The 11,885-nt window shown below is 46.7% G+C and overlaps 1 protein-coding gene across 1 annotated transcript; it reads left to right on the top strand.

Moving 5' to 3' along the window:
* Nucleotides 1-6,937: 6,937 nt before the first annotated feature.
* LOC122384016 (glycine-rich cell wall structural protein-like) lies at nucleotides 6,938-11,328 on the top strand. Its single transcript, XM_043370975.1, has 5 exons — nucleotides 6,938-7,102; nucleotides 7,512-7,579; nucleotides 10,247-10,653; nucleotides 10,994-11,101; nucleotides 11,294-11,328. Exons 1-5 carry the CDS (start codon nucleotides 7,091-7,093, stop codon nucleotides 11,326-11,328), a joined length of 630 nt encoding a protein of 209 aa, XP_043226910.1. The 5' UTR covers nucleotides 6,938-7,090.
* Nucleotides 11,329-11,885: the final 557 nt, after the last annotated feature.

Genomic DNA, 11,885 nt, shown 5'->3' with positions numbered 1-11,885 from the left:
CCTCGTGAATTATTTTATTGATGTAAATGATCCAACACGATATTGAATCCTAATGAAATCAACATTGTGAGTGTAATTCACTACAAGAAAATTAATTTCCCTTCAATAATTCGGCCAAAAGGGCATATAAATAAATATTACGTCATCAACATACATCCTTTCGTTACGGAAGAGAGGATCTTAAAAGTCAATCCTTGGTTCTTCTATTACTTTTTGCGCCACTTTGGCGCCACTTTGTAGGCATTAATTTTGTCTGCATATTTTGTTTTCTTGTAAAGATAAGGCAAACAAGAGATAAGACAAAGTGCCTGTGTAATGAATTTTCATTTCATTTTTGGGACAAAATTCAAGCTTAGAGCTACCTAATACCTGCCTTTTCAGCTGGATTTTCAGTGTCAAATTATTTGTAGAGTATCTCAGACCACATCTCAAGACTCAAGGCAAGTTTCCAAGCAGTTTTGATGTGTTTTGTGGTGTTTTGATTCCGCCTTTTCTCCTAGGGAATGTTGTCATGAACATACCTATTACCAACCATTTGACTATACTAATTGATCGTGCTTTTGCAACATGAATGAGCATTCTTCCTTACATAGACCACAGTAGATTCTTGACAATTCTTATCAACTAAATCTGTGAAATGCTGAGGTCCATGTGTTGCTATACCCTCAGCAATGTAACTTCTATCACAATATGTATTTTGCAGTGGCTAAGAATTGACTGAACTTGGACTGAAATGCCATTTCCCATTATTTTCCATCAGAATTTACCAAATATTTTAATTTTGGGGTAGAGTAATAGCAAATAGAAGTTCGGTCAAATTTCGGTCAAATTTTGGCTTGGGATGTAATCGGTCGGTATTCGGTCGGAAATTTTTCCCAAATTTTGGTTTCGGTCGGTATCGGTCAGACATTTTTTGGAAAATGACATCACTAGTGCACACGATAAGATCTTTTGACGCTATCGTCTTCAAGTCGATCATAGCAGTCTCTATATCGTCATTCAGTGTGAGACCTCACTGCAGTGCGTCAAACCGGTTAGGGATGGGACGAAGGCCGTGTGACTGTCTGCCTGCAGAACACAGAGATGACGGAATCCTGGAATCGCAGTGTCGCAGGGACGCGCAGAGATTCACTTTCCTTCACTCTGATTAGAGATGGTGATTGGTGACCTTGGCCCTGATTAGTGATCACGCAAAACTGGCTGAGTTTTGAGCAATAAAATGCGCACAGTTGTAGTTTCCTGTGGACAAGGTCAACTTGTACGCTGAAGTAGAAATCCGTTTTGGGTATCATACAGGCAAGGCACGATTTTCTCATGAGCCCATCTTTACATACGAACACTAAAAAAGGAGCCATGTCGACGTGCAGAAAAAGGACGCTTAGCTCTCACAGCAAGGGCGAACAGCTGGGCGAACCGACTGGCCCACCGCCAGATTAACATTCGATAGTCAATGTGTGTGACTATGTGTCAACTAAAATCGTCCCACTGCGCAAATAGCGCTGTACACTTTCAGCATTATAATCAATAAAACATGTTACCCAAATACATTCATTTTCATTTGCATACCCTGCAACACATCACAAAGCGTTTTGATTCCGATAGACAACAATAATAAACCCATTGTAAGAAAATAAAGGTAAGAAAATAAGCCTAAAAGAAGTTTGGGGTGAAGGTCCTTTATTTGACACCTGCAACAAATTTTTCGCAAGACTAGCGGTCAGAAACATTTCATCGATTAGATCTATGCGAGAACAAATGTGGATATACAGGGTGTCCGAGAATTACCCGAATATTTATTTTCTGGCTAAAAGTACGATTGCGCTCGATTCTAATGATATACAAGCATCATACTTTTATAAGATATCCCTTAGCTATCGAGCTTGGGGACTGTGTGCTTTTGGTGACCGGTAACGACTCGAGTCAGTTATTATCCAGAGTCAAGTAAGAGTAGTCCTTTTCCGTTTTCAGCTTAAGCCACTAATAGGCAACCATGGTAAATCAACTCCCGTTCTCAACTTTGTAAACGGACTTCGGAGAGTTTCAGCAGCTCATCTGCAAGCAGTTAAGATTGAGCAAAGCGCAATTATATCAGCTAACGAAGCCAGAGAGAGCAAGAGATAAACCTGATTGACAAGCTTGGGCTCGGCCAAAAAGGGTCATCCACCAGTTGTCAAACGGGTGGTTGTCAAAAATGGACAGCAATCGTCACCGATCTAGCTAAAAACTAGCTTAACGATACATCAGGATTATCTAAGAAAACATCAGTCTACTTTGCACCACTATCTTCGACAAAATTTTGGAATTTGGGGTCCTTCGCCTAAAAAAAATATGCAAGAACTACGGGAAAAGCAGCGAAAATCACTACAATTCATCCCAAAAACATAACATACAACAAAAAAAGTATATTTGAAGCACACTTTGTGGTTTAACGAAAGTATTCTGTCATTTGAACCGCCCGAAAAAGGCGTGTGTGAACATCAGATGGCTACAACGCCCCACCAGCAGAGACGGCCAGGCACCCGTCCAAAATCAAACTGTGAGACATTTTGAGCCACCGTGAACTCATTCGGCTTGATATGATGGCCCATAGACAACCGTTAGCACAGAGTGCTACTGCGGTAATATTCTACCAGTACAAAAACTGGATGCGTGAACCAAATGGCCATGAACGGGTTTGTTTTGGAAATCAAATCTGTTGGAAGCCAAAGATCGCGCCATGTTCAGACACGGAGCTTCTCCACTTCAGATGTAAAAAACGCGGCAAAAATGGTGTAGGCAGAAATTTTTGGTTTGGGGGATAATGCCTTATGGCCTGGGATGGGAACACTTTGATGTTAAGTTCATCTTATACGATCGTATTATCCTTCGGCAAGAAGTCAAAGAAGGTCTACACCCAGTTTCGGGAGACCCGTAAAACAACTGAGTCCAGCAATGCTGGCATTTTCCATAATTGTCGGATGATCTTGTAACAAGCGTATCTATTGCATGTGTTATTTCACAGCCACCCTAGTTGACTATATAGAACGATAAAAAGAAAAAAGCGCAATCATGTTTGCCTGATTTTAGTCAAAATTGATGTGAAAATGATCAATAACATGCCAAAAATTGTATTGGTTCTTTAGTTTACCAAAGAGAAACAAAAGAGACATTTTCACATCAATTTTGACTATAATGTCTTCACTCATGCCAACCATCCAAACGATTAAAAACTTGCCTTATTTTATACGCTAATTAACAATGTTCGGGTAATTCTGGGACACCCTGTACGCACAATACGCACTTCACAATTCTAGCTTCGTCCCTTTTCTTTTGCGTTTATCAGCATATCTCAAGCACTGTCGACGGGTGACCCACCCATTGTGACACTCTTTATACACAGCAACACGCAGGCATTCGATGCAAAGCATCAACACGGATCTATTTCCTTTGTTACCTTGGTGAGTCTACGGTCATTCATTGTCCTCAGTCAAGTTCATGAGCTTCACAGCCACAATGAGGAAATTTCCAGTTAAATAGTCTGAGTACGCGCCGACAGTGTCTTTGTCGTAGTTGCAGGCTTGTAATTAAAAAATATAATCAGCATGCACTGATTTTCTACAAATAGCAAACGGTTAACGGCGGCTAACTACTGTACTAGATCAATGTATATTTTTAAAATTGGAGTTGAAAATTCTAATGCATTTGTTAGCCTAGAACTGATGAGACGCAACAGTATGGTCGAAATCTTTGAAGCTGCGTTTCATAAAAAGGGCGCCGGAACCCTTTACATCTGTGCACCGGTAGCCAAACGGGCCTGTTTCAAATACACCGCCACACTTGGTTGTCAACTATGGCTCTGACAATACAGCGGTGGTATAGTCACGTTTTCCTAACCGCAGGTGGCTGTAGTCACGATGTTGGTCGTGTACCAGACAGATGTGCGAATGTCGCAGACAAAGGAGTTCGAATCGGTTGACCTTGCATAAGCAAGCTCGTCTAGACCTCAACCTCTGCCTCAAAATTCCTATGTCGGTGTATCCGTGGTAAAAAAGTAAATTTTAGAATAACAGTCATAAACGTTTCAGGCACAGATAACAGTAGTACTACTGTTATCTGTGTTTCAGGTAATCTTAACACCGTGGATATGATTAATGGGTCATGGCTTAGCGTTAAGGGTAACGGTGCACGCATAATGCGCAGTTCCACTTAATGCCTCATTTGAACAAAACGGTACAATGCGGTGCGGATCCGGATGCATTTGAGGCCATTTTCCTGGCTACGTGCATCGCCACCGTTACCTTATTTCAGGGTCTTCCGTTAAATATTCTAATAATATCAGTGAGAAAAGAACAGTTAAATTCCTTGCCAGGTATAGCCCGCACTAAACTTATGGTTTCCCACTGTCTTATGCGTGAACAACTGAACAATGCATGGATAATTTTCTGATCGGTACCTCTCAATTTCCTCAAATGTCTTTCCGAGGCGTTCCCGATTGCCGCATGCATGAAGTTGAATCATTATAGGTTCTTTCTTTCTCAAATCCGTCACAAAATGTTAGAGAAGAAACTCTCGATAAAACATTTGCTCGAAAGTCAAAACATGAGTAACGTTCTTTTTGGAGGCCCGCAGAGCTCGGCGCGAGTTCATCAAATGCCAGTGTGGACCCTCAGGAGTCCGGATACTGCGTGGAGCCCCCAAAAGCCAGTATACTTATAACCAACAAAGGCCCGCATATGATGTAGGCCCCTCAATGCGGTGAAATGCTCTGGACACGAGTCATCGCAGACGAGAGCACGCCGCAAACGATCAGTGCCGCTCTTTCTTTGGGATATGACCGGACAGGGATATCGGGTGGCCCCCTGTAGGAGCGCTAGGCTCTCACTAGAGCGGGAACGGTGATTGGGTAGGTTGCTGGAATGGTTAAGGCTGGATCAGCGTTAGCTTGTCAATCACTATAGTGCAGCAGGACACAGGGTTGTCCATACCTTATTTCGAGCGAGCGCGAAGTGAGTCTTTTCATCATAACGGAAAAATCTAAGCATGTATGAGCGGTCCTGCCCGGCCCGACCCAGCCTATGTATAACGCGTTTGAGAGGCCTGTATCCTATCTTAACTCAAAACTAATGTTAAGGTGGGATGGTCACTTTAAGAGGACCGATTTTCAAGCTATATGATTTTCACCTGCCATAGCAAAAACCTAAGTCCATTATAGATCAACGGTAAGAGTTTGTGCACATCTCAGACATCTCGAAGAAGGTAATTCGCTGCTTTCTGTTGTGAGTCGCTGCACCTTACTTAGAACGACGACCTCCCCGCGTAAGCCGAGACCTCAGTTAATCTCCCTGCGGAGAAGCGTTGCTCGGTTCCAGAGAGCTAAATTACCGTAAAACGGGGTGAAGTGAGACAGTGGGGTGAAGTGAGACACAAGATACACTCCTTCCTATAATGAGCAGTTTGTTTAGGAACTGAGCAAAACGGTGCAAACTTCCATGAAGTTTGCCCGGAAGTTTGCGCCGTTTTGCTCAGTTCCTAAACAAACTGTTCATTATAGGAAGAAGTGTATCTTGTGTCTCACTTCACCCCACTGTCTCACTTCACCCCGTTTTACGGTACATATAACTATTTAGATGGGAAGGATCGGGACTGAAGTATGGTGTAACGTGGAAGTCATATCTTACTTATTCAGAACCAATGGATAATATGCGTAAATTTACTTAAGCATGGCGCGTGCTTAAGTCTGTCAACTTCTTGGGCATGCCACGACTCATTCTACAAACCGCACATTCCCGGAGTCGGGGTCGAGGCAGTTTGAATAATTCCGGCTCCGATTCTGGTTCGTTGCCACGACTCCGGGCGACTCCGACTCCGACTCCGAATCAGAAACTCTTCTGCATTCTAGTCAGTTTTGGGATACGGTAAAAGTTTAAGTCAGTTTTCAAGCTTCCTTTCAAGTCATCTTGTTTTTACCAGGGAGTGAAAATCTCTAGCAGAGTGCATTGGCATCTTCTTATTCAGTATTTTATGCTGAACACTGATGTGGTGTTGTTTCGTGCTTTGAATTTCGATCATACGTTGTTCACGCTTAGACTTGATGTGTGTATGTAGTATGTACCACGCCTTTCATCTCAAGGAGCATGGATCGCATCGCTGAGATCACTGATCTGGGGAAACTGAAACTTATATCTAAAATATGGTGCTCGAACCGTGATCTGAAATCTGATGAGTGAACTGTGATCTGGTGTTGTTTACAGCAGATATCATGCATATATTCAGAATAAAAATGTATCCTTGATGCCTTTGGAATTTGCATAAGCGCCGGCACCTGCAGAGGACAGGGAAACGAGTCGCCAATTCAAGATTTTCAACGGGAGCCTCCCTAAAAATTTGGTCTCTTACTAACGTTTGTTTTCAGAAGCTTTGGAAATACGTCTTTGTCATTTCTGCGAAAATAAAGGGCCGATATCCGAGAAGAAAATGGATGAGCGACTGATTTATAGATGCCGATTGTCGAGCCCAGTCGGATAAACACGACATGCGCAAGAGTCTATGGTGCAGTCCCGAACATCCGATGGGCAGAGTCGATGTTAACTTCCAGTAAAATCGATAGAACTCTTCTGAACCACTGAAAACACCAAATCATTTCTGTTTCAATGCAGCGTCATTCGTTTCACCACGACGGGACTGCTGATGCGAATTTAACGGTCAGTTCGGTGTTGGGCAAAACCGCTCCCACTGAAGTGTGTCAGCAAAAATAATAAAATCACACTAGATTTGATGCCATAAAGATTGGTGCTAGGAAAGTAAATAATTTATGTTACGGGAAAGACATAAAGGTGACACATCCACCCAGGGAGTTCCCCACCAAAACTGAACACCGTTCCACCCTCTCACTCGGTGCTCTATCGGGCAGTCCCGCTTACCCCCAGGGTCTCGCCACATCTGCCGTTGGAAGGTGGGGCTGTCGACGGCTCAGGAAACTGGTGGGCATCCGCCACGGACGGTCGGTCACTAATTTCATCCTCGGTGTCGCATTTCCTGGCAGCGGCGTGCACGCTATATAAGGGCCGGTGTCCTTGTTGGTCACTGTGCAGTGTTCCACCGGAGCGGCACCATGAAGCAGCTGGTAAGTGGCATACGTCAGAGGTGTGAACATCAAACCATGTGGCATGAACATGCATGGAATGATCAGCAAAGCGGCATTGCAAGACTAGTGCAGTGATTGACGAAGCGACGGCAAATGTGCGATATGAAATAATACGGAAGGGAGTGGGAACGCAAAGAGGTGTTGTGAGTCATATTTGTTGTCAAGAAACTTCATATGTCTGATGAACTCACGGACTAGATTTATTTGACATATTTCACTTTATGTGTATATTTAAGCACTAGTTTCACTTTATGTGTCGCTGCTTGTCACTCAGATGAGCTTCATCAAATACGGCTAGGAATGAATGTGCTGAAAGCCGATATCTACCGCTTAGACAAACTTATCTCGTGTGCTTTCTAACAAATATAAATCGCTTGTTTTCCCTTAGGTTCTGCTTTTAGCAGTTTTAGTGACAACAACAATCAGCAATGGCTTCATCCTGGGACCTCTTGGCGGGTAAGTTCGGGCTCCAGCTTGATTTCTTGACAGTCTGCTACAAGCAATTCATTTTCCACTTTCGACTGAATGACTGTAACCAGGCATTAGAAAATGATATATACATATGGATCAGGGTATCGGTTTTCGATGGATTGGAACAACGCCGTTCAAGAATGATTTATAAACGAGTTAAGTAGCATCAAAACATGAAGACATCGTAAAACCACCAGCGTAGTTTAAAACAAAGATTAAGTTTCAAAACAACTTGTAGATGTCTTATAACTTGTTATCAATCAAAATAAGTGTTTGTTGCCCTCCTTACATTGTTTATAAAATAGAAAAGATGCGTGATATAAGAGACATAATCAGAGCAATTCAAAATAAAATGCACCACTTTTGACTGACATTTTCAAAACATTTCAGTGCAACGGTTTCACTGTAAAAGCTCGTTTGTTGGCCACGGGCCTGAATGATAAATAACAGTTATAAAAAAACACTAGATACACTACCTTTTGTTTTTTTATAGTTCGAATGTTAATCGTAGTTGCAGCAGCGAACAAATTTATTATTCTTAGATGGCAAAGGGCTCAGCCATTCTTCCAGCAACGTCTCCAACTGGTTAGTCCTGAAAGTTAATAGCTATTCGTGAGCGATTGGCCGAGCCGTTCAATAAGTAAGTTAATATGGAGATGAGGTATGCACACGACAGGATGTGTAAATAAGCTCCAGGAATAAGCTAGTCGTGCCCTTGAGCGGCGCTGACGCTTTGAACTAAGCTTTGGACGGAAGCAATCTCACATCTAAACGCATCCAAAGCGTGGACAATGAGAAAAAATATAGCCATTTTGGCTATGAATCATTTGCCATCATGATTATGAATCATAAAAGATCGCAGCAGATGCTTGAAATTTTCCACTGCATCCTCAAATACCGCTGAAAAGGTTAATCAAGCAATCGCGGCAAATAAAAACGGGTCTGAAGCTGACCCCAGGGCAACGCCTGTCAGAAAATGAAAAAGAGAACATCAAAGTAGCCGGATCAAAATCAAATTTCGCTACCTCAGCATTCCAACGTTCTCTTGTAGTTTAGTTAGCAACTGGAAGTGAGTGGCTTCGAAGGTCAACCAAATACTCTGGAAAGAAATTATAAAACATCTCAATAATGATAACTACAGTAAAAATAATAGTTATTATGCTATGTGGTATTAACAATAATTACGGAGCGAGCGAAGCGAGCGTAGTCTTTCCTTAGATTAACGGAAATTTCTGAGTATGAGCGGCCGGCCGTGGTCACGGTTTTGCGAGGCTTATATCTCAGCAACCACTTGACCGATTTACATGCGGTAATTTTTGTAGGGTAGCTTCATTCCTTCTACCAAGTATTGGACTATTCCCGATGCACGTGGGTGACCCCTTATGCACGTGCCACGTGCAAAACGAAGAGGTGTCACTTTTGTAATAGTTGCAATATCTCGGTAACTACTGGGCCGATTGCGCTGAAAGTTGGCATGTAGGTAGGCACCCACTAGGTAATGCATATCAATGTGCCAGAGTTGGGGTGCTGCTGCACGTGCGCACGTGCAGGGGTCGATTCCAGATCTCGAGAACGGCTGGACCGATGGCGCTCAAATTTGGTACACGGTTACGGAGCAGTTAGTAGGGTGCCGTGCACAAGTCAGTTGGGACCCATTTTGCACGTGCGCACGTGCAGGGTGCCGCTTCCAGATCTCGAGAACGGCTGGGCCGATTGTGCTCAAATTTGGCACATCGCTAGAGACCGGTTAGTAGGGTGCCGTGCACAAGTCAGTTGGAGGTACCCCCTCGCAATTTCGCACGTGCAAGGCCCACCCTCTCGCTCGCTCCGTTAGTCGCCCCATAAGGCGCTATACTGGTAATAGTTACGGAGCGAGCGAAGCGAGCGTAGTCTTTCCTTAGATTAACGGAAATTTCTGAGTATGAGCGGCCGGCCGGCCGTGGTCACGCTTTTGCGAGGCTTATATCTCAGCAACCACTTGACCGATTTACATGCGGTAATTTTTGTGGGGTAGCTTCATTCCTTCTACCAAGTATTGGACTATTCCCGATGCATGTGGGTGACTCCTTATGCACGTGCCACGTGCAAAACGAAGAGGTGTCACTTTTGTAATTGTTGCAATATCTCGGTAACTACTTGGCCGATCGCGCTGAAAGTTGGCATGTAGGTAGGCACCCACTAGGCACTGCATATCCATGTGCCAGAGTTGGGGTGCTGCTGCACGTGCGCACGTGCAGGGGTCGTTTCCAGATCTCGAGAACGGCTCGACCGATTGCGCTCAAATTTGGTACACAGTTAGGGACCGGTTAGTAGGGTGCCGTGCACAAGTCAGTTGGGACCCATTTTGCACGTGCGCACGTGCAGGGTGCCGCTTCCAGATCTCGAGAACGGCTGGGCCGATTGTGCCCAAATTTGGCACATCGCTAGAGACCGGTTAGTAGGGTGCCGTGCACAAGTCAGTTGGAGGTACCCCCTCGCAATTTCGCACGTGCAAGGCCCACCCTCTCGCTCGCTCCGTTAGTCACCCCAAAAGGCGTTATACTGGTTATTATGTGGCAACATGCCTTGACGCCGATGAAAGTTGGTGAGTGTCCAGTTGACGGGTCCGACGTATCCCTGTACCTCTGACCTCCCGATTTGTTTGCGCTTCAGCGTGTCGCCGATCGTGATCAAGGCACCCGAGCCGCCGAAAAAGGAGCCGCCGCCTCCACCCGTGGTGGTGCACGTGCACGCAGGTCACGGCGGAGGTCATGGCGGAGGTCACGGCGGGGGTCACGGCGGGGGTCACGGCGGAGGTCACGGAGGAGGTCATGGCGGAGGTCATGGTGGAGGTCACGGCGGACATGGAGGAGGTCACGGACCTCCGCCACCGCAGATCATCATCCTGAAGGGCGGCGGCGGCCACGGCGGGGGCGGCCACGGCGGCGGCGGCGGCGGTCCTCCGCCACCCCCGCCTCTGACCATCCTGCCCATCATCATGCCGCCCCATGCGGGAGGTGGTGGAGGAGGTCACGGACCGCCACCAGGAGGGCACGGCCCGCCACACGGACCCCCGCCAGGTGGACATGGTGGTCCCCCGCCCGGAGGTCACGGTCCGCCACCCGGAGGTCATGGTCCGCCGCCCGGAGGTCACGGTCCGCCACCCGGAGGTCACGGTCCCCCCGCCCGGAGGTCATGGTCCCCCGCCAGGAGGTCATGGTCCGCCGCCCGGAGGTCACGGTCCCCCGCCCGGAGGTCATGGTCCGCCGCCCGGAGGTCATGGTCCCCCGCCCGGAGGTCATGGTCCGCCGCCAGGAGGTCATGGTCCCCCACCCGGAGGTCACGGTCCCCCGCCCGGAGGTCATGGTCCCCCGCCCGGAGGTCATGGTCCGCCGCCCGGAGGTCACGGTCCCCCGCCAGGAGGACACGGAGGACCCCCGCACGGAGGACCCCCACACGGAGGACCCCCGCACGGAGGACCGCCCCACGGCGGTGGCGGTCACCCGCCGGGTGGCGGTGGCCACGGCGGTCCACCAGTCCACGTGGTCCCGATCCACCTCCCGCCGGGCGGCGGCGGCGGCGGCGGCGGGCACGGCGGTCCCCCGGGCGGCGGCCACGGCGGCTACGGCGCGCCGATGGTGGTGCCGATCCACCTTCCACCGGGCGGTGGCGGTGGACACGGCGGTGGTGGACACGGGGGACACGGCGCGCCGCCCCCAGTGACGGTGATCGGCGGCGGCGGCTACGTGGGCTGAGCGCGCCGCGCGCCCATCAGGGGACTGTTGTGGGGCCTGCATTCTTCTCTTTCACCGTCGACGGAACGCCCGCGGCGTGTGAACCATTGTTACTCATGTTGTCGTGTGCAAATAAATGTCATGACTCGCCGTTGTTAATTCGTGTTTCCTGCATGGCACTGCCAGACAACAAGGTCCATCGCGGTCAAGGAAATTGTACTTTTGGTGGAGTGAGTCAGCCAATTATTTTCATCCAATCGCTTCAAGGAGACACGTGGGAAAATTATTTCTTTGGTGTTGACACAATAAAATTTCAAGGATCAAAATATTTGTTTCTTTTTATTGAGATGAAGTTTCGTTTGGTTTCATTACAAAATCAATAACACAAACTAGAAAACGTCACAGACTAGAAAACTTGAGGAAATAAGCTTTACAAATGACGGGTTTTAAATGCATTTGAAATTGCAAAATGAATCGACTGATTGAGAAACTCAAGTAATTCTCATTCATAATGATAGGTACATGTGTATGTCAAAGGAACAACATTCATGTCAAACTGGTGATAGAGGTCATTTTCA

This window comes from Amphibalanus amphitrite, unplaced genomic scaffold (assembly GCF_019059575.1).
Source record: "Amphibalanus amphitrite isolate SeventyFive unplaced genomic scaffold, NRLGWU_Aamphi_draft 000179F_arrow, whole genome shotgun sequence".
NCBI lineage: Eukaryota > Metazoa > Arthropoda > Thecostraca > Balanomorpha > Balanidae > Amphibalanus > Amphibalanus amphitrite.
This window is presented reverse-complemented; position numbering and strand designations above follow the sequence as displayed.